This window comes from Ammospiza nelsoni, chromosome Z (genome assembly GCF_027579445.1).
Source record: "Ammospiza nelsoni isolate bAmmNel1 chromosome Z, bAmmNel1.pri, whole genome shotgun sequence".
Lineage (NCBI taxonomy): Eukaryota > Metazoa > Chordata > Aves > Passeriformes > Passerellidae > Ammospiza > Ammospiza nelsoni.
Genome location: NC_080669.1, coordinates 52,537,028 through 52,557,954, shown reverse-complemented (window position 1 = coordinate 52,557,954; position 20,927 = coordinate 52,537,028). Strand labels below are relative to the sequence as shown.

The window sequence follows — 20,927 nt, the reverse complement described above, 5'->3', positions numbered from 1 at the left end:
TAATTTTGACTGGTCCCAAGGGCTTTTATTTTTTCTTTATCAGCTGTTCAACATTGAATAAAGTATACCAATGTATAAGTACAAAAGTCAGCAAGTATGAAAAAGTAATCCTTTGGATTTAACTTTACAGTAACAAAGAAACACAGAGAACAGTGGAAACTTATTTCTGAAAGACCTTGCTCTAACAGAACTGTACCTAAAATCCAGTTGTGAGAAATCCAACAATGTCCAATTCTGTAAAAGCCTGTGAATGCAGTGCCTGAATGTCAATTTTATATCAGCTCATAATTTAAATTCAGCCTTCATCATCACTGCTGCTCCAAGCATCTTCATATGCTGGATTTACATGTTGTTGAGGCAGAGACTAGGGAAAATAAAAATTATCAGTGTTTTGTTTAATTAAAAATACTACAATCAAATAAGGGAAAAGCTAAATGCACTTTTAAAATGACTACATGTAGACAAACTATTCTCTCATCAGTACTGGATTATTTTTAACTACTTTTTTAGAAATTCTGGTGATTTGAGACATGATAAATTACGAAAAGAAATAGTACTGTATTTAATTTCAATTTCAGCATAAAATATCTGGAGGACTGACTGGAAGTATTACAAATATTTGGTACAAAATGTAACAAATGTTACAACAGTGTTTATTGTGCGCCACTGCTTTAATTTAGATCACAATATCCTCAGCCCATCATAACTTAGCATTGCAGTTTCATACAGGCCAGGCAGCCCTGGCCTCTATCCACATCCAAGAAATATTTCTCACCTCAACCCCACTAGGGTCCAACTAAAGGGTTTGTGTAGCTATGCAGTGCAGTGAACACAATGACTTAGGGTAACTTATTTTTCTTGTTTACTTCTATTCTGGGTTCAGATTCTGGTCATACAAGCACTCAAATGCCTATTCTAGCACCTGAGAGCATACATGAATTAATGGCCTGTGGGCAACAAAACAGCTTCTTACAGAGAAATGTCATCTACAGGGCTCATCTACAGCATTTGCAAACACCAGCTGTAGCTTAACAGATTTCAAAACAATGGCATATGCTACATACTGCCACTGTGTCAAATTTAAAGGAGCAGTTCTAATCAGAGCTAAGTAAATAATGTTGTTGCTGTGGGTTTTTGTTTTCCAGACTAAGAAAAATCCAATTTACTCACATCAAAATTTTCATGGCAAAAATGTTAATTTCAGGTCAACACAATTTCCGTTTAGGGTATAAGACCTTTGGAACTATATTTTTCTTCTCTGCTTAAGTGCAGACAGTTTTGAAATACAAAAACTTACAAAAAGCAAATGTTACAACAATTTTATGTTTCTTATAATTTTTCCATCTAAAATGGAATGATGCGGAAATTTTAAAAACTGGAATTTTCACATGCTATAGGCCAAAACATTAATACACCCTCATTTTTCACCATCAGTACAGTTTGCCAGACTCTGATCTGGTAATGGTTTCAGTTCCTTAAAATATAGACTTTTTGGCATTCAGGCTGCTCACTGAAATATTTCTTGTCTGAGAGAAAGTACTCTACTGGAAAATAGTCTTACATTTAATCTTCCCTGCAATCACCCTAAATGTCTTGCCCTGGGCCTTTGATTTTCACATCATAAATATTTGTGTATGAAGTGTGGTATCCCTAATCTTACTACTTAATACACAGTATATTCTTAAACAATTTAAAATACTATCTAGCACCTCTAAAATTCCAAAACAGGACAAACTGCAGAAAGCAGTTTGGAAATGAAAGACGCAGAATTTGAAAGACGCAGAGTCAAATGACATGAACCACTCTTAAATAAGGAGGAAGGTAGCAGCCTCCAAAAGTTTTCACTACACTACAAGAGAAAACGTGTTCTCAAAACTCTACAAGGATCAAAAGATTGCACAAAAATAATAGGTGATTCTCCTCTTAATTAGAAATTGTTAAAAATATTGGTGGTGAATCACATACTTCATATTGACTTTACACACAACCTGCCCAAGTATAACAGCCACAAAAAAGTGCAGTTCAAACTCGAAAATTCACTACCTTTTCAGACGTATCATCAGGAACTGGTTCTCGTGGAGCTGGTATCCATGCAAGGATATTGCAGTCTTTGCTACCACTATAAAGTTCCTGTAAAAAACAAGCAAAAGTTACTTTCACACAAATTTAGTGAATAGTGACACAGATATCATACTGGGCAGAAAAAAGGGTAGTGAATATTATTTAAAAATAAAGGCAAATAGTAAATTTCTAATTTACATTATAAATCTGGATAAGTAGTATTTTAAATAATATGCCAAAACAAAATTAATATGTTTTTATATTTTTTCCCAGATTGCTCACCAAAACAGCAAAACCACACTGAAATGAACTGTGTTGCTTAAATACATTTTGCTTCTTCCCTCTCTCTAATCTCCCGAAAAGACAGCTATTTTAACAGTTAGGCACCTTAAGAGATTGTTTATGGACAAGTAAAAAACCTGAAAAAACCAGACAAACAAAAAAAAAAGAGAAATATTTTTTTATAATTAAAAACCAGGAATAAATTCAGAAGAATCAAGAATCTAGTAAGACACATCAGAAAAGAGAATATGTATGGAACAAAGATGTATTAAACAAATATAGTCCTAGGGAAGGAAAAGAAAAAAGTAGAGTACAGTATGAAGCTTGTACCCTGTTGGGAAGACATGGATGAGAAAGACTAATTTATAATTTTAATATAAATAACTCTTATAAATTGTTATAGTAATGACTAAGGACTGAGATCCCATTGCACAAGGCGCCCTGCAACACATGGAAACAAATAGTTCTTATATCAAATAGCCCTAAGTCAAATATATCTTAATTTTCTTACTGTTCTTACTAAAGAACAAGTGTGTAGTTCTGTACTACAGGAAATACAGACTTCTCTGTCACTCTAAGATGAGAAAATTTTGCTGGTGAGAAATCCTAACACCCTCTTTGCAGTAAATTTTGCACCTATAACACTTGCACTTTCCGACACGCTTAAATTAACAGGTATGAAGATATTTTCATATGCCTTCAACACTGAATTATATTCCTGCTTATTACATGTTATGTCTGACAACACTTGAGTATTGTTATGTATTTAACTTCCTGAGTGAGACATATGAGTTTTTTTGTAGTATTCAGGTTGACAGTATGAAGAATGAAAGCTGTGCTTTATGTATGCTGGTTTTTACACTTAAACTAGCAACTCTCTGCATATGTGCACTTTATGAGTATGTTGATTCAGTGTAAGCTCAATATATTATCACAGGTCTGTCTTTGCAGGAAGTCTCCTATATAATTTTATATAATCTCCTGTATATCTAATTATATGTAATTAGAACTGCATGAATTATGTTGACATTTGGTAAAGAAATTTAATGCTCAATTCCTATAAACATTTATGTGGGTAATCCAATCAAGTGAGCTGCCATACTTTTCTAAAGCTGGTACTATGCATGAAGTTGCTCATGAATAAAGAACATTCAAGATAAGAGTTTACAATTTTAAGAGACATAACCATCCTACTTACCTTGCTTAAAAGAAGATATGGTACACCAAAGTATAGGTGAAACTCTACTTTATTCTGTCAGCAAGCAGTACTCTGCTCGGGCCTTCTGTCTTTGATAGAATCTAGAATATCACTAAGAACTTCAAAAGATCTTTCTATGCCAAAATATCTCCTTATGAGCAATGTCACAGTGACATCTGCATTCTTCCATTTTAATCCTTCTTATCACTTGTCTCACTTTCTGATCCCGGTACGGTAAGATCTTCGGCCAATATCCACTGCATTAAGCAATACTTAAAATTAATTATTACTACCTGAACTGGTGACTCACACCATAAGTCAGTCAAAAGAAGAGCTAGTGACCTCTATGTAGAATTATGTTATAATACAGGACAGACACATATATTGCACTACAAACATGCTCTGTGCATGTTTATAGTACAATATATGGAAAGACTGCAAATAAAACCTAATTTAACTTCCAGTTAACTTTATGTAATAGCATACTACTGGATTTGCCAAATACCTTTGCAGATGTCACTAGCATTCTTGAGCAGTATGAGCAGCAGTGTGATTTAAATAAAAATTGCTTCCTGTTGCACACCTACTATTTTATGACATGTTATTCATACGGGATGATTTACGTGATTTTTTTTTCTGAAAGGGAAACATAGGTCTTGTTTGTTTATTTAAATCATTCTAAGCAGGCACACTGGTATCTAGTATGTTAGATCCAACTGTAATCATCATCTAAGATATTGCACAATGAAGATTTTCTCTTCCACACCACCCTTGAAATTACTGACCTCCTATTAAATTAATGCTTCTTATTAAAGGGCTAAATTCTGCAGTTCTTATTACTCAAGCAGTCTAACATCTTATTAACTTTATAGAGATATTTACGTAAGAACAGTACAGGCAAACAATAATATAGTGGATTTTATGGCTCTGTTCCTAGGATCAGAAAAGGCACATATACACACATTAACTAAAGCTCATACCACTCTCTGGAGACAGCTCTGTACTGCACCTCAAACATAAAAGGTATTTCACACGAACATGCTAATTAATTTGGATAAGAACAGATAAAGACTAGTGGAATTGAATTTCAAATAGCTAGCTCCTTGGTTATCAGTGATCGTGTTTTATTATATGGTTCCAAGCAAAGATAAGACACTTCTCATCTCAAATATTCTATATAAATTCAAATACATAATTGGTGCAAAATTTAAGTTTATTCTTAGAGCCTATTCTAGTTACAAGGTGAAACAAAGATACCAATTAAAATACAGTTAATGAACAAGAAGAACATGAAGGACTGACAGCAATCAATACTAATAAGGAATTCTGAACACGGTAAAAAATAGTGAGAAAAACCTAAGGACCAGATTTAAGGATGGGTAGGACACAAATCAGTCACCAGGGTTAAAGACAGCAGGAAAAGTTTATAAGACTGTTAATGTGAAGAACAATTAACAACAACAGAGAATACCACGTGGAAATGGCCCGAACTACAGAAAAGATGTAGATCTTGTTTCTCATGAACACAGAATAATAAAGTCTAATTAAGTGCTAACGAGTAACAAAAAAGTTACAAAGCCACTGCTACACATTTCATCACTGTATATATAGCTTACATCACAGATGTAAGCTATGTATACAGAAGAACCATCAAGCAAAACTTCCAGCTTGCTTAATTATGTTTTGATATGTATTTAAAAATTCCAAAGCTGAAAGTGAGCTGACATGCCATTCAGAAAGAAAAAAAAAAAAGGCTGAATAATATAGACAAGAATGAACTGACGTTTTTTAATCCAAACATGACAATGGAAAATATTATCGAATTATTAAGTTACTGTAGAATTAAAATATAGATATATAAATATCACTCGAGAATTTGCAATAGAGCATGTTTTGTTAAGGAAAAGTGATTTTACTTAAAACTAGTAACAAAATACAAATGTACAGCTGGGAATAACTTTGCAGCATGTTGATTTAATAAGACTTGAGACAGTAAAACAGAAGAGGTGACTATAAATTTTACAAACAATATTACATTCTCAGGAAAGAATTTTTACTGGCAAAATTGTAATTTATATCGGAATTACATGAAGACTGATGAATGCACTTAGTTGTATCAAGACAGGATAAGATACTTGGAAGTACATGTGTGAACACTGAAAATAACAGTGGCACTACCTTTGGTATTGAAATCCTGATTAGGATGTATGGATTTGGCATGGCCTGGTTTATTGGTAGCAGGGGAGGGCCACAGGAGAAGCTTCTGTGAGAAGCAGCTAGGAGCTTCAACCATGTCCAACAGAGCCAGCATCTGATGGCTCTGAAGATGGATATGCTGTGGGCCCAGTTAGAGAGGTTGGTAATGCCTCTGTGATGACATTTAAGGAGAAAATCAAAACAGTGCACCTTTTTTTCCCTGGGGAAGTGAGGCACCATGGATGCCATCATCTTGGTGCAGCCCATGGCTTCCCCTTGCTGGCCCCTGCCCCTGCCAGCCGTGCTGCGGGCAGAGAGGGCAGGGGCAGCAGCAGCTTCCCCTTCCAGCACCCGCAGCAGGTGAGGCGTCAAACACCGCCTGCGGCAGCCACCACTGCTCACGTGGTGCCGGCCCGGCCGCGTGGCTGATGGCACAAACACGGTGAACAGCACCCAACCTAGATGAGATCAACTTCCCAGCTGTGGGATCCTGTGGGAATCTGAATTTGTGGAACTTGTTGGCAATGGTACCTATGAGCAGCAGTTTTTCTTCTAGACAGAGAAGAGGAGGTGAGAACATGTGAGGGAAAAGAACATGGCAGCACCAAGGTCAGTGGAGAAGGAGGGGGAGGAGGTGCTCCAGGCGCTGGAGCCAAGATTCCTCTGCAAGTGAGGACCATGGTGAAACAGGCTGTTCCCCTGTAATGCATGAAGTCCACAGGGGATGCAGAGATCCACCGTGGGAAAAATGCTCATGCTGGAGGGGGTGGATGCAAAGAAAGCTGTGATCTAGTGGGAAACCTGTCCAGAAAAAAAGGGCTCCTGCTTCCAGAGACAGAGAGCCCTTGCTTCCAAAGCAGAGCAGCCTATCCTTAGAGGACTGCACCCCGTGGAAAAGTGACCCACACCACGCCAGTTTTTGGGAAGACTGTTTGCCCATGGGAGGGATCCCACAGCATAGCAGAGGAAAGACTCCTCATCCTGAGTGAACAGAAGGTGATCTCCCGTGATGAACTAACCAAATCCCCACGTCCTGCCTCCCTCCACTGTCACTAAGACAGAAGGAGGGGGTGAGGGGAAAAAAGGTGTTTTAAAGGCTTATTTTACTTCTCATTATCCTCCTATGACTCTGATAATAATAAATTTACTTTATGTCTTTAAATTTGAACCTGTTTTGCCCTTAGAATGTTTTTCTCCCAATCCTTACCCCAACTTATGAGCTTTTAGTTTTCTTTTTTTCTCTCTCCTCTGCCCAAATGTAACAGGAGAGGGTAAGCAAACAACTCTTGTGGGTGCCTGGTATTAAGCCAGTGCCAAATCATGACATATAGCAATGTTGTTTCTCAGACTACCTATTTAATACAACTGAAAGCACAGCATTTATGAAAAAAGAAAATCCAGTCACACTTCTACAGTATAGCACTGAACTCTGGAAAAGGGTGCTTCTGAAAGAGAATCAGGAGTCACATCAGAAAAGCAAATGAAGTTGTTGACATCACAAACTTCTAGATACTGCTGTAGTTCTTGTGTGCATATGCACACGAGTGATCCTTTACCATGGATCTCAAATGCCAAGGTAGAGACACCACATGTAAAACAAGTAAAACGTGTTTTACAAAGAGAGACCTAATTAGCCTCACCTCTTCAGTTTATCAAAAAGAACACCAAAGATAACTTTATATAAACACACTAGAAGTTTTGTTGGGAAACTATTCTTGAAAAGACAAAAAGCTTTTCAAGAACATTCTGGGAAAGATGTTCTTTAGCCACAATGTGAATATTGCAGTCGATGTATCTCACTGACTATTAGTATCAGAACTGCCTTCCAGATCTAGCAAAGTTTATTAGCTTAAGGTCCACTCATGTCCATAATGTGACCATAATTTTCAGTGACGTCTGTCTCAGTAATACAGTCTCAGTGATTCAATCAAAGCTACTGGACACAAAGCAGAAGCTACCAGAGTCACTTCTATGATGAGAGGTCATAAAATGGTATCTACACACCCCTTGTGCCTCAAGTATTTCTACCTGATACTCAGAAACAGCAGGAAAAGAAGGTAGAGCTGGGACATGAAGTATGATCCTTAATACAGGGGGGCAACTACGTAATGGCCTGAAAATCCATACTATCATACATTTTGCACTTGGCACAATACATGCCATATGAACAATCTGTTCTAAAGTAACTCATAACAAATTAATTTTTGTTGTCCTTAAGTCTTTTATTACAAGAGAAAAATACACCAGAGTGGGATAGGAAAAGGAAAAAAAGGCAGAGAAGAAAAAAAAACCTGTCAGTACCATGAGTCCCTGTACTGCTATGGTATTTCTCAGCTGAAATATTCTCTGATAAATTTAAGAATCTCACAATGTTATCAGCATTTTATCCAATGTGTAACTATAGGCACTTGAGCAAGATCCCCTTAGCAAAATATTTGAGAGCCTTCTCAGTACTCACTGAAGTACTAATGCACTTCACAGTCTTTCTTAATGTGATTAGTCTCTGAGAAAGATAACTCCTCTTCCATTTTACGGAAAACAAAAGTCTTCACACATATGCTTTATTAATGATTACACAAGTCAAAAAATTACTAAAGGTATATTGAGAAGTTACATATGTGAGACAAAACAAGCAGTGGAAGGAACCTAATCCAGAAAATGTCATCCCAAAAGCTTGACTAAACTTTTCCTGGATGACACATAAGACACATCTTATGATCTTTGATTAAAGCATATCCCTGAAAAGTGAATGCTTTTATAGTGCAAATGGTATGTCAATCTGCATAAATATTCCTGCTTGCCTGGAATACTGCTTGTATTTTACTTACCTGAAAATGAGGTTGAAATACACAGCAGTTGACAGTACTATAGTGCCCTCTAAGCATAGTTATCAGTTCTCCTGTGAAAACTGTATAAACAGCAATGGTACTTCCATACGGAACAAAGGCAAACTCTGGATTACAGCCACAAGAGATGGCAAATTTGAGTCCTTTCCTACTTTCATTACAGACTTTCCCGTAGTTTACCTGCAAAATAAAAGATCACATAGATTACATAGTCAGCTATTAAGTAAAATCCCAGGAAATTATATTAAAAGGTCAATTTTACTTCATGTTTAACACTCAATAAAATTAATTTCAGGTTATGTTAATAAATCTCATAATATTTCAAAGTACAGATGCCTACCAAGATAATTATTTTTATGTTCAATAAAGTTTACTCTTCTTAATATCAATTTAGAAATAAAGAAAAGAAAGAAAAGAAAGAAAAGAAAGAAAAGAAAGAAAAGAAAGAAAAGAAAGAAAAGAAAGAAAAGAAAGAAAAGAAAGAAAAGAAAGAAAAGAAAGAAAAAGAAAAGAAAGAAAAGAAAAGAAAGAAAAGCAAAGAAAGAAAAGAAAGAAAGAAAAGAAAGAAAAGAAAGAAAGAAAAGAAAGAAAAGAAAGAAAGAAAAGAAAGAAAAGAAAGAAAGAAAAGAAAGAAAGAAAAGAACGAAAGAAAGAAAAGAAAGAAAAGAAAGCAAGCAAAAAAGGCCTTAAAACTAGCAATTCCACACTAAGAAATAGGATTTCAACAGGCTGTTGCATGCCAGATCTGCATCAAGCACCTAAACCCTCAATGAAATTAGACGTGGTTCAGGAATTACCACCTGTTGTGGTTTAGGAATGGTGTTTTCAATTCAGTACACTCGCTCTCCTGCCTATTCAAAACACAACAGGCAGACATCATGGATTAAGCTAAGAACAATTTACTAGAAATAGCAATAAAAAAACCAAACAGTAAAAGCAACAATTAGTAACAAAAGGTATGAGACAATGAAATTATTTACAAGTTCAACAAAAAAGTACTGGACCATTTTCTCCCAGGGCAGCTTTGATAGGAAAAATTTCTAAGACTTTAATGGTGAGGTGTAAGGGAAGTCTTGCAAATTAAAACAGTATAAAAGTACCTTATTAACACCTGTACTAATGTCTCAAACTATAGTTTCATAGAGTTTCAAGCTCTTGACAAGTTTTATACAGATAAAAATCTCATAAAAGTGAAGTTTCCAAACATGTTTGGAAATATTCCAGTTGGCTATATCAGTCTAATTAGGTTCTATCAGACATCAGAAGTATATTTATGAAGTGACAGAGAAATATATTCATGGAAAAAGTCCCGCCTTCCTCAAAACAAGTCAATTAAAACAAAGCATTACAATTTGGACTATTTTTTCATTAAGAAAATGCATTGTGTTAGAATATTTACACTATGAACTTCACAAATTTCTTAGCTTATAGTCAAAAGATTTCACAATTGGAATTGTTTTCCTTCTTAACTCTATGCCTTCAGTTTTAGGTGGGGAGATTTAAGATTAACACAGAGAGCTTTGCTAATATTGTACACAGCAGTGACATTGCTAAAAGAAAATAATATGTATGGCTTTGTTTCTATGCCTTTTGAAAGATATAGAAAAGAAAGATTTAGGTCAAAAGGGTGGACTAGTCAGGGAAATAAAAGGACTATGGTGTAAACTTTTAATACTTGTACATGCATTCATTTCTTTGCTGATGCCTTAAAATTATTTTAAGCAATACCTCTGGGCAGTGTGTGAAAATACAGTACTCTGGACAATACAACTCTGAACTTCAAAAAGCAAAGCAGGGCCAAGCTATTCCACACCAGATTAGAAAACTGTAAAATAGCCTATGAAACAAGTAAATGAACTAACAGGCACAGAAAAATCAAAATCCAGTGATCTGGCTGGTAACAGGAGAGTGAACAAACTGCATTATCTACTTTGGTGGTGATTTGAAGACGGGAAGATGTTTGTGTATGAGGTGCTGAGAACAAGCTGGCAAATATAGTAGGATGGAGAGAAATCTTTTTATTTAAATATCTATACAGAATTATTTTTGCTCTGTTCAGAAACTAAGCAGCACAATTAAAAGATTTCTGAGGTATAGCAAAATTTCTTTCTTTCCTGATAGCAATGACAGACCATAATTACAGCTGACTAAAATTCCATGGACACTGACTTACCTAGTTTGTTCGTCTTTCAAAATAAACAAAGACAACTATTTTCTTTACCGAACAGAAAAATAAAACAAGAACCTTCAGCACAAAAAAAATCCAAAAGCCATTGAAAAGACTGCAATATCAGTAGAGGTTTAGCACATTTCCCACCCCTCATTCCTGCTGCTGTGTGATTCCAACACAAATCTGGAAGAATGGATGAATAGATATTTTTAATACTGTAACGCAACTTCACAGGAGAGATTCCACAAAAACAGAAGGAGATTTGCAAGAAAACCAGGCAGCCAGTGAAACTCTCAGGTATGGCCAACTGCTTTATGGACAGCACATTGGCAACTAATAGTTTAAAAAACCCCAAAACTTTCTACCAACAGTCACAGTTTATTCAAGTTTTTATTACTGTATGAAATATTTATAGCTATACTCTCAAATTTATGAACTTAAAGTTACCATATTAAATCTTTAAGTAGATTAGGCTTCTTCATACTCTTTTTTCTTTACAATAAGTAGAAGATAAGAAGTCTGAAAGAAAACAATGTTCACCAAATGACCTAGTGATGAAATTAGGCAGCTACATCCTTTATGAAAGTGAAATCCAAGTTGTACTGACAAGTGCAAAAATTATAAATCTCTTAAAATTAAATGAAAGGAAAAATGCATCTGAAGTGCCTTGAAAACTTACTAAGGTGTTTTCTCCAGTGGAGCTATTCCAGAGCCGCATTCGATCATCTGTACCAATGGTTAGCAGGTGAAGTCCATCATTTGTGTAGCATAAACCATTAACTCTCCCATTGTGAGCAGTGTTTGCTGCGGGGGAGGAAAAAGAGCTGCCTCAGGTCTCTAGACAAAAGTTACTACTTTGTATACATTTTTACTTCAATGTGGAGCAGTGGAAGTGCTGTTTGAATGGTAACATTCAGTTAAAAACATTTTAATTTTTTGTTTATAAAAGCATGTGGCCCGCTAACAGCCACCAGCAGTGCTCCTCGGGGCGCAGTTCAAGGGCCAGTTCTGTCCAATCTATCATCTAGTTGTTGATGCCCCCAGCCCGTCAGCGTTCCAGAGGCATTTGGACAACACCCTCAACAACATGCTGTAGCTTTTGGCCAGCTCTGAAGCAGTCAGGGTAAGGTCTCTGTGTACAATACTGCAGTACCTAATTTAGACATACCTTTCAGGTAGAAATATGACTGCTTTTTAAAGATTTTATTAGAAAATAATTATTACTTGCTATTGGTTTAGTTCATATACATTTCAATAAATTAAATACCCTAGCCTATACAATTGATATTAGACAACCAAAAAATCATCTTGAACCTGTCTGACGAAAATCAAGTTGAAAAGAAAGATGTTGTGATCGAACAAATCAACATGTTTTTCAAAGGAATGTATGAAATGGCACTAGTCGTCTTTGGAGTTACATCAAATTTTGGTTTTCATTAAACAGTCTTTCTTCTTTTTTGTCCAAGTACTAGCTTTTTTTAGAAAGTTTTCCTCTCAGAAATTTTTTTAACTTCAATCAATTTTGTATTTACATAAAGGCTTATCCACAGCATAAATGAATTCTTCCACTCACAAAAAAGATAACAGAATTTTCCATTTTAGAGGAAAGCCATTAAGAATAGATACACTGCTATTGTTTAGGCAATCTCTCTAAACAAGGTCCCAAACAACAAAAACTGACTCTAAACCAGAAGTAAGTGAACAAAGCTGAATGGCCTCTGTTGTGTATTAAGTCACAACTGGACTATCACTACTCCCCTTGCTGGTCTTAGTATTTCAAAACATAAATGAAATATAAGAATGGCATTAGTTACATATGAATTACCACCAGTTATATTTTGTATTACCTGCCTCAGAAGATGCTTTGGACTTTTCTCCATTGTACTGATCAAGCGTACTTAGACATCCAGAAGCTCTCCTCACATCCCATAATTTTACTCTACCATCAGCACTAAGAAAAACAGATTTGCTAAGATTAGGGAAACTGAATGCACTATGGTTCAGGAACCGTCTCTGGTCAACACACCTGGCATTCACCTTAGTCCAGCAACTGTTATGAACCACTCATCGTGTGGGCACACTCAAGTCAACAGAATTCCATTAAAACATTTAAGGCAGACTTCAGACTTTCATTTTCACGTATTAATAACTTCAGCTGGTATACTATCAGGACCTAACAGCGAATCATCATCTGTAACAAAATACACTTACCTCTTTGACTACAACCTAACACCCTTGCATACACACATAGCTTGAGAATAAACTTGATAAATCTTCTGTTGCCTAAACTGTAACTACAGACTCCAGCACTGTCTGTAATAGTGGTCTGAGAATTTGGGGTTTTGTTATCACAGATCTATTGTATGACTGGTACAAAAGCTGTCTACAAGCAAACAATTTTTCATCTGCTACAACAAGACAAAAACAACAAAAACCCCACAAATAAACAAACACAATCAAAGCAATCCCTAAACAACACACTGTTAAAATATTTTCCAACTTTGATAATCCTTTCAGAAAGCCTGCGTTCAGAAACCAAAGGTTTGCGAATCTGGTAACTTCACTGAACTGATAAAACTGCCATTCCACTAAACTTATGAAATAGCTGTTCTTCTCTGCAAAAGAAAAAAAACCACAGCATCTAAAAAGCAAGAAGAGAAATGTCACACAATAATCAAAAGTTAACTTGTGAAAGTTATAGAATAGCCAAGAGGATTTTTTACATTAAAAACATCTGGACAGAAAACAAAGAAAGCCCAGGAACATCAACATATAATCCATATTCACTGAATTACAGTCACTTGGAAAGTTACATCAGCTAAGCTACCCAAGTTATTCTTTTTGACATTAAGTGTGATTACCACAATGGTAATTTGAGCTAATAATGTTTTACTTTTATTACAACATGGATTAGCAACACATACACTAATAAACAGTAATAAGTGAGTATATCCTTAATATTCTACCATTTTCCTATATCAGTAGTTACAGTTGGTATTTCAAAACTCTGTACAAACTTGCTATAAAATAAGCATGACTTGTTGACAGATCTTCAGGTTTTGTTTTTCTAGGGAAAAGCTATAAAATTGTGAACAGTTAAAGTAAACAAAGAAAACTAACTCCAGAAGGACATTTGAATTGAAGTAAGTATGCCTAAAAAATGTATAAAATTTTTACTGACCAATATTCCAGTGCATGTAACAGTTCAGCAACATCCTTACCTTCCTGTTGCCAAAACATATTCATGACGTGGGGACCAAGACACTGCCAATACTTCTTGTCTGTGACCTAAGAATTACATGAAAAAGCTTATTATACACACCATTTTGTGTAAATAACTGAAGGTAAAAGCAAATATTTAGTTGTATAGGATTCCTCAAGCCAGAATAATAATTCAAACTGTAACATCAATTTATATTTTGTGAAACTATATTATTTTGGGACAGAAGTTATTTCTGTCTCTTCTTCTTCTTCCCTGAATGGGATAGTAGTGAGCAGAAAGTGATACACACAGTATTACATGTGTATAATTTTTGATAATAAAGATGTACAAACACATTACAACAGGGAAGGAACTTTCCATTTATTTTTCTTCAAATCCTTTAATAATGTTAAATTTAAACTATATCTACCTTACATATTTACAATTAAAACTTTACTTGTTTTATCCTCTAAGACTTTTGTCCTGAATTTGTGGTATTTTTTTCCCTTAACTATTAAAGTATCGAGGAAGCTAGTGAAGGGTGTTCCTTGCAGAGGTCCTGCAAGGAAAGCTGAGGGAGCTGAGGGTTTTCAGTCTGGAGAAAAGGAGATTTGAGGGGATCTTACTGCTCTCAAAAACCACCTGAAAAAAACCAGGTGGGGGGTCAGTCTCCCAAGTAACATACAACAGGAGAGGAAGTGTCCTCAAGATGCACCAATGGAGATTTTGACTGGCTGTTAGGAAAAATTCCCATACTTTACAAATAAAATTCTGGCAGGAACAGGTTGCTCAGGGCAGTGGTTGAGTCGCTACCCATGGAGATATGCAAAAGATGTATAGATGTGCCACTTAGAGATGTAATTCAGTGGTGGATTTGGCATTGCTGGGTTAAGAGCTGGACTCAACGATCTGAAAGGTCTTTTAGTATATATATATATATATATATATATGAATGTACATGTTTTTTGGTTTTGTTTTTTATACACACACATGCACACACCCACACTTTAAAACTTGGCAAGTTATGTTAAATAAGTACAGAAAATGGGAAGGATAAGATGTCCTAAATGGAAAGACTGCAATCATGCTTCACACCATAACAGAAACATATTACTGAAAAATAAACTAAATCATAAAATACATTCTTGCTAACGCAGTTTATAGGTTGTGCAAACCACCTTGTTCCTGGTGCATCTTCTAGTAGGTGCTTTCCCATTATCTGAATTACTCAAATCACTGCAATGACCAGGATAATAAGAAAAGCCTCCAAGATATAGGTATTACAGGATACACTTAGAAGGCTCAGAGCAGACAGATTTATTGGGATCCATTAATTAAACTACAGCCATGCATATACCTGTATTTCAGCTACTAGAGTTAGCCTATGTGAAAATATCTGTACATATGGTCAAGACACTACTGATTGCTTCAGTTCTGCAAGGAAGATTATCCCTAATTAATAACATATTCTCCTTCCACTTATTCCTCCAATATTGCACTTGAGGTAACAGGCTACCACTGGTTGTGTACTAAGACACAACGGAGCTTGTGCCTGGAAAGCATTAATTCTTGTATAAAATTAAGAAACCCTAATGAAACCAAACAGAATCTTTAGAGAACTGTTTTGGTCACTGCCCTGTCTGGAGCTTTTGGTTCTAGGAACAGAACATGAGATGCTTGTTCATAGAAGTTCAACTTCAACTGCAGCTTAAGCTCTGCATCACAAAAAAAATCACCTAGGCTCCTTTGAGACTTAGCTGACCAGTGAAGAAATAAAGCTGAATTTGCACATTGCTGTATCTGAGTTAATGTTTCTCTACAGTTGAAGCATGAAGATTTGCTTCATGACTGCCTTCTCTTGAGCATGTGTATATATACTGACACTCCAGAAAGTATACATTAGAAAAGGGCCACCAAAGGCAAATTCTTACTGAGTGACAAAAGTAATGGATTATGGAACAATAAAACATTACATTTAACTGAATTAGGAAAATAGAAATTATTTGGTAATATCCTCCTACAGAAAGGTTGTCTTACAGAAATGAGAAACTTCTAAACAAACCCATTAAAACATCTCCATGGGATACTTTCTTAAAAGCAATGAAATTTTCTTTTTGTTTCTTTTCTGGAGGGTGTTGGGGACCTTCTCTTGTTTTACTTGGTTTTCTTTATTAAAGACCATGTAAAACACAACTTGTTGACTCCATAACCCCCCAAACCAATGACTATATTTAACCATAAATAGTAATCGGTATTGATTACACCAAGAAAATGTCCAAACATCAGTAGTAACTGCTCATTAATTAATGTTTGTATTCTGCAATTCAATAGCTCTAGAAAAACACCCAGAAGAACCTCTTGCCACTGTGTAACTTTCACAACTGGCTACAAATAAATTACTCATGTTACTGACAAAGAATACATTGTATACAGTGTTTCTTTACAGGACTTGTTTTTACTCAAAGTAGTTATTGTTTAACATTTATGTTTCAGACTAAAAAGTACCCTGTAGAATGTGAGAACTGGATCCAGACTTCAAGTCACAGAGCTGTACTTTGGGGCTTTTGGTACCAACTGTAACAAGAGAAACAAAGACAGCTAAAAAACCTCCCAGCATCTGAAAGAACAACAACAAAAAAATCTTAGCAATGGCAAAAAAAAAAAAAAAAGAAGAAAAATGCTAGCTGCATAACTGCTCATTCAGTCAGAGCAATGCTTCTATTAATATGATGCTTTATGCTTAATCCTTCTAATAATAGATTTACATTTTTAGTCCAAACAAATTTACCATGTAAAAAACAAAGTTTAAAAATTGGAAGTAAACAGGATCATACTTGGGAAACTTAAAAATATCTCCTCAAATATTTTTTTGCTAAACATAGTTTAATTGTATACATGTAGCAAGACACAGATCTATTTACAAAATTTACTATATTTGGATCTAATAACCTTTAAATGATAACTTATCTAATGAAAGAATCTAATTACAGCTAAGAATTTTATCAGTAAGGAGAACTGATTGATGCATTATTTCAGAAGAACAAATATGATACTCTCATTGACATCATCCAAATAATGGACAGTACAATTTTATTGTACTACTAAATTTACATCTTATCAAGACTTGATTTATGTAAAAATAAGACAGGGTAGGGGAAAAAACCCAACTGAAATATTACTTGCTTATTATTACAAATCTTATCTATCTCTACATATATCTGTTTCTTAAAAACAGATACATACCTGCTATTAAACAGTGCTTTGTAGCAATTGGAGACATATGATGGCTATAGACTGTTCCCTCAAAATGAAATATATCTGCAGGCTGATGATAAAAATATTAAATTAATTACAATGCAAATATATTAGCAGAATGCAGATGCTCACCATTATTTTTCAAGTAACAGCTAAAAGTAAGACTAATAGAAATATTACTATTTACATAGTAATGATAACTCTCCTGGTTAGAAGCCAGATAACACAAACATCACAGAGTAAGCCTGTTTCCAACAGCAGGACAGCACTAGAGCTCAGAGATGACCCAAAAGACAGACCATGAAAACTGACAAATAAGAAGCATGCATGGAAATTATGACAGTTACCAAAATTTAATAAAGCTAGTAAGTAAACAAAAAGGTTGTAATATAGAAATAGTGTCAACAGGAAGAAGGCACTTCAGACTAAGTTTAAAGACCCTTTTCATTCACAAATACCACACACTATTTTCAACTCCCAAAAAAATAAAGTAGTTCCATATAAAACTATTATCTGCCTCATGACTATTTAAAACCAATGGGATACATTTACTTTAATAAACTTGAATATTTACTTTAGTAAGTACAATTTCTTCCCAGTAAACTGCTTTTTTTTGTGTCATTCTAAAATATTGTGTATTAAAAATCTCTCAAAACTGAGTTGTCTGTACTTTCAAAAACACCATTAAGTGGCAGAACAGGTCATTTAATAACTTTTATGTGTACACTGTGTCTTTCAAGAGATGGTCACAAAACTATCTAACTATCTGGAAACTTAATTTTTTAATGAGATTTAGCAACTGCAAACATAGCTTTATATCTTAAAAAAAAAAAAGAAAGGAAACCACACCAAACAAGCTAATTTTTTTCCATATTACATCCCTAGAATGACAGACCTCTTTTCAAAAAAATATTTTGCCATGTGTGAAAAAGCAGTCAAATACTATCAATGTAAATTCCAAATCCTATGACTCAATGTAAATGTTCATAGGGAACAGGACAAACCACAGCCATGAATTCACAGTTCAACACAAGATGTCAGGATTACTGAATCAAAGCAACAAAAATTCCTAAATAATCTGTTTACCTTATTAATGTCAGTTACATTGGTTAGTGTGGTTTTAATGGTTTCTCTCATTATCTACTGATTTTTAGAAATGGTGTTTATAGTGCTTACAACAGCAAAATTCAGGAACTGCATCCTGTATGCCAAGACCACCAGTCCTTCAAAAGTACTGGTTATTAGATGCTGGTTATTAAAAATAAGTAGCCACTGCCATTAGACTCAACAATCCCCAAGAATGAACAGCAGACTAGACCTTGCTGGACAGGTTTACCCAGAAAAATTCAACTAGCTGTATTCCTGTTCACTGCAAAAGCAGAAAGGAACTGTTCCAAGGGTTCCAGGCTCTCCTACAGTTTAGACATTCAGTCTTCAGAAATGGGCAGGTACACATCAAGGTGTACACAAATGCCAGGACCACACCACCCTGCTGCTGCACCCACAGTTCTAACAGGTAGCTGGTTTTCATCTTCAGGATACATAGTTCTGTTCACCTCTGTGAGAATTTCAGATACACAATAAATAACGTACACAAAGAAGGTAGCAATCTGTAGAAACTCTCTTACTTGTAAAGTGTTTGTATCCCATATTTTCAAGGTTTTATCAAATGAGCTCGATGTAAACATGCCAGTGTCATGAGGATACCACTGGACTGTCTCCACACTGAATTTATGTACATCAGGATGACTCCTAAAATCAAGAAAAATATTCCAACTGGTTAAGAGCTTTGATAATCATCTTGTAGTTGTCTTGGCATTTGATGACAAGCTGAAAACATAAACATTTTTCTTAATTTGTCCTGAGGTTTTCAAGAACTATATTTTTGTTGGCTTGATTTTCATTCAACTAATATTCATTACTTTGAAGAGTCTTCATTTCAAGAAACTACAGATCATTACCTTTTCAAAATACGATAACTGTAGCCTATCTCAAGACACTCATAAAGCATAAAAACTCTTTTGAAATATTTAAGTTGCAATGTTTACAAATCTTATGTTAAATGTGATGGCTTAACACTATCAACCATTTATGCTTCTTAGAAATGGATCCATTGAAAAATACAATCACACATGCAGTTCAAAAAATTCATTAGTATTAATGAGTAATTACAGCTACACATTTATTGGCAATTCCTGTCTGACAAAGTCACCAGAGAGCAGTCAGCTAAGTTACTGAGAGTCATTTATATTTGCATTCAGAAATCAAAGAGGAAGAACAATAGGAAACTTTCAAGTGAACTACGGATATTTAGAGACTGCAATACAATTAATAATAAACTGTGGCAGAAAGAACAGGCAGCAGAGCCAATCTTGACAGCTCCAGGATACAGACTCAACTGACCAGGCTCTGAATAATGCATGTCATTCAAATACCTGGTAGACGACTCATATCTGAGCTGGATGCACATGGATCCAGCTTCAGGGGCCCAAAATCAGCTGTTTGCTTACTCTACGCTCTGCAGTGGGATGAGGGAGAGCATACAAATGGTGAAGGTGTGAAAAGTTGTGGATTGAGAAAAACATATTTTTGTAAGTGAAAGGGAACAAATCAAAACAAACCCTGTGAACCCAGGGAAAAAACAAACAAACAAACAAAAGAAACCCCCACAGTGCAGGAATGTGCCCCCTGTTGACGGAGTGACAAAACTATCTTTTGTCCCCTCAAAAAGGAAAGAAGCCTAGAAATTTCTCTCCTGGATTAGATTAAAAAGCTGCCTAATAAGCCTAGGGGACTCCATCTCAAACTTAAAAATAGCTAATTGGACAGAAGCCAAAAAGTCCCACCTGGGCAATTTACTAGAAAAAGAAGTGAACAAAGAAGCTAATCACTATTGTGAGGTATTTTACCAAGAGCAAGAATCTCTTGCACCTGGCTCGGTTTTTCTCTATTTGTTATTTTGCCTTTTATTAAATCCTTTTGTTTCCAACACTGCAACAGAAGCCATCCTGCTGATTTTTAGGCCTCCAAGGGTAGCTAAGCTATCTTGGGTGTGTTATAGACCCAAGTGTTAAGAGCTTATGAGACCTGGCTTGAAGAAGTTCCTATAACACCCACCCAGTGAAGTGATGCCAAAGTAACCCCTTACCACAGGCTTAGATGGCTGCACATGGCACTTTACGGTATGGAATATCAGTATGTCTCTGGTCAACATGGGTCAGGTGTTCCAGCTGTTTCCTCGTAGCCTACTGTCCACCCCCTGAGGGGGCAGTGAGGAATGGTGATTGCCTTGACACTACCAAGCACTGGTCAGCACTCCCTAAAACATCAGTGTGCTATCAAGACTGGTCACAAGTCTGAAACGTACTACTATACAAACTATAGTAGTATAGACAAAGGAAATTAATTCCATCCCAGCTAAATGCAGTACTTATGGCAAAACTGCAGCTAGAAAAGGCTCCATGATATTTCAGCTCTTATCTTTGCATTGTTCTATCAAATGTCCTGGCCTCCACAAGCCAGGAGTAAGTATTAGTAAGTACTGCAGGGGTATCATTATGCAAACAGAGATGCAGATCTTCAATACTGCCACATATAGAAGAGCATGCACTTCTCAGTGTACCTATGCCTGGCCTAAATTTGTCTACTGCATAACACTACCTTTTAAAGGCAGGAGTGGATCATCACAAAGGAAAATCAAAACCTTTCACCTCTGAA

General features: G+C 35.6%; 1 protein-coding gene across 3 annotated transcripts in view; it reads right to left on the bottom strand.

Moving 5' to 3' along the window:
* ERCC8 (ERCC excision repair 8, CSA ubiquitin ligase complex subunit) overlaps window positions 1-20,927 on the bottom strand; it is a 29,936-nt gene continuing 9,009 nt past the window's right edge. For 2 of the 3 annotated variants that reach the window (XM_059492047.1, XM_059492048.1), the window contains exons 4-12: window positions 18,839-18,962; window positions 17,199-17,280; window positions 16,461-16,529; window positions 13,975-14,041; window positions 12,601-12,704; window positions 11,433-11,557; window positions 8,566-8,763; window positions 2,044-2,130; window positions 1-364 (exon numbers count right to left, since the gene is read on the bottom strand). In XM_059492047.1, coding sequence (XP_059348030.1) covers window positions 296-364; window positions 2,044-2,130; window positions 8,566-8,763; window positions 11,433-11,557; window positions 12,601-12,704; window positions 13,975-14,041; window positions 16,461-16,529; window positions 17,199-17,280; window positions 18,839-18,962 — 925 coding nt within the window. In that variant the 3' untranslated portion in view covers window positions 1-295. The remainder of the gene's footprint in view (window positions 365-2,043; window positions 2,131-8,565; window positions 8,764-11,432; window positions 11,558-12,600; window positions 12,705-13,974; window positions 14,042-16,460; window positions 16,530-17,198; window positions 17,281-18,838; window positions 18,963-20,927) is intronic. The other variant, XM_059492049.1, reaches the window with a different exon arrangement.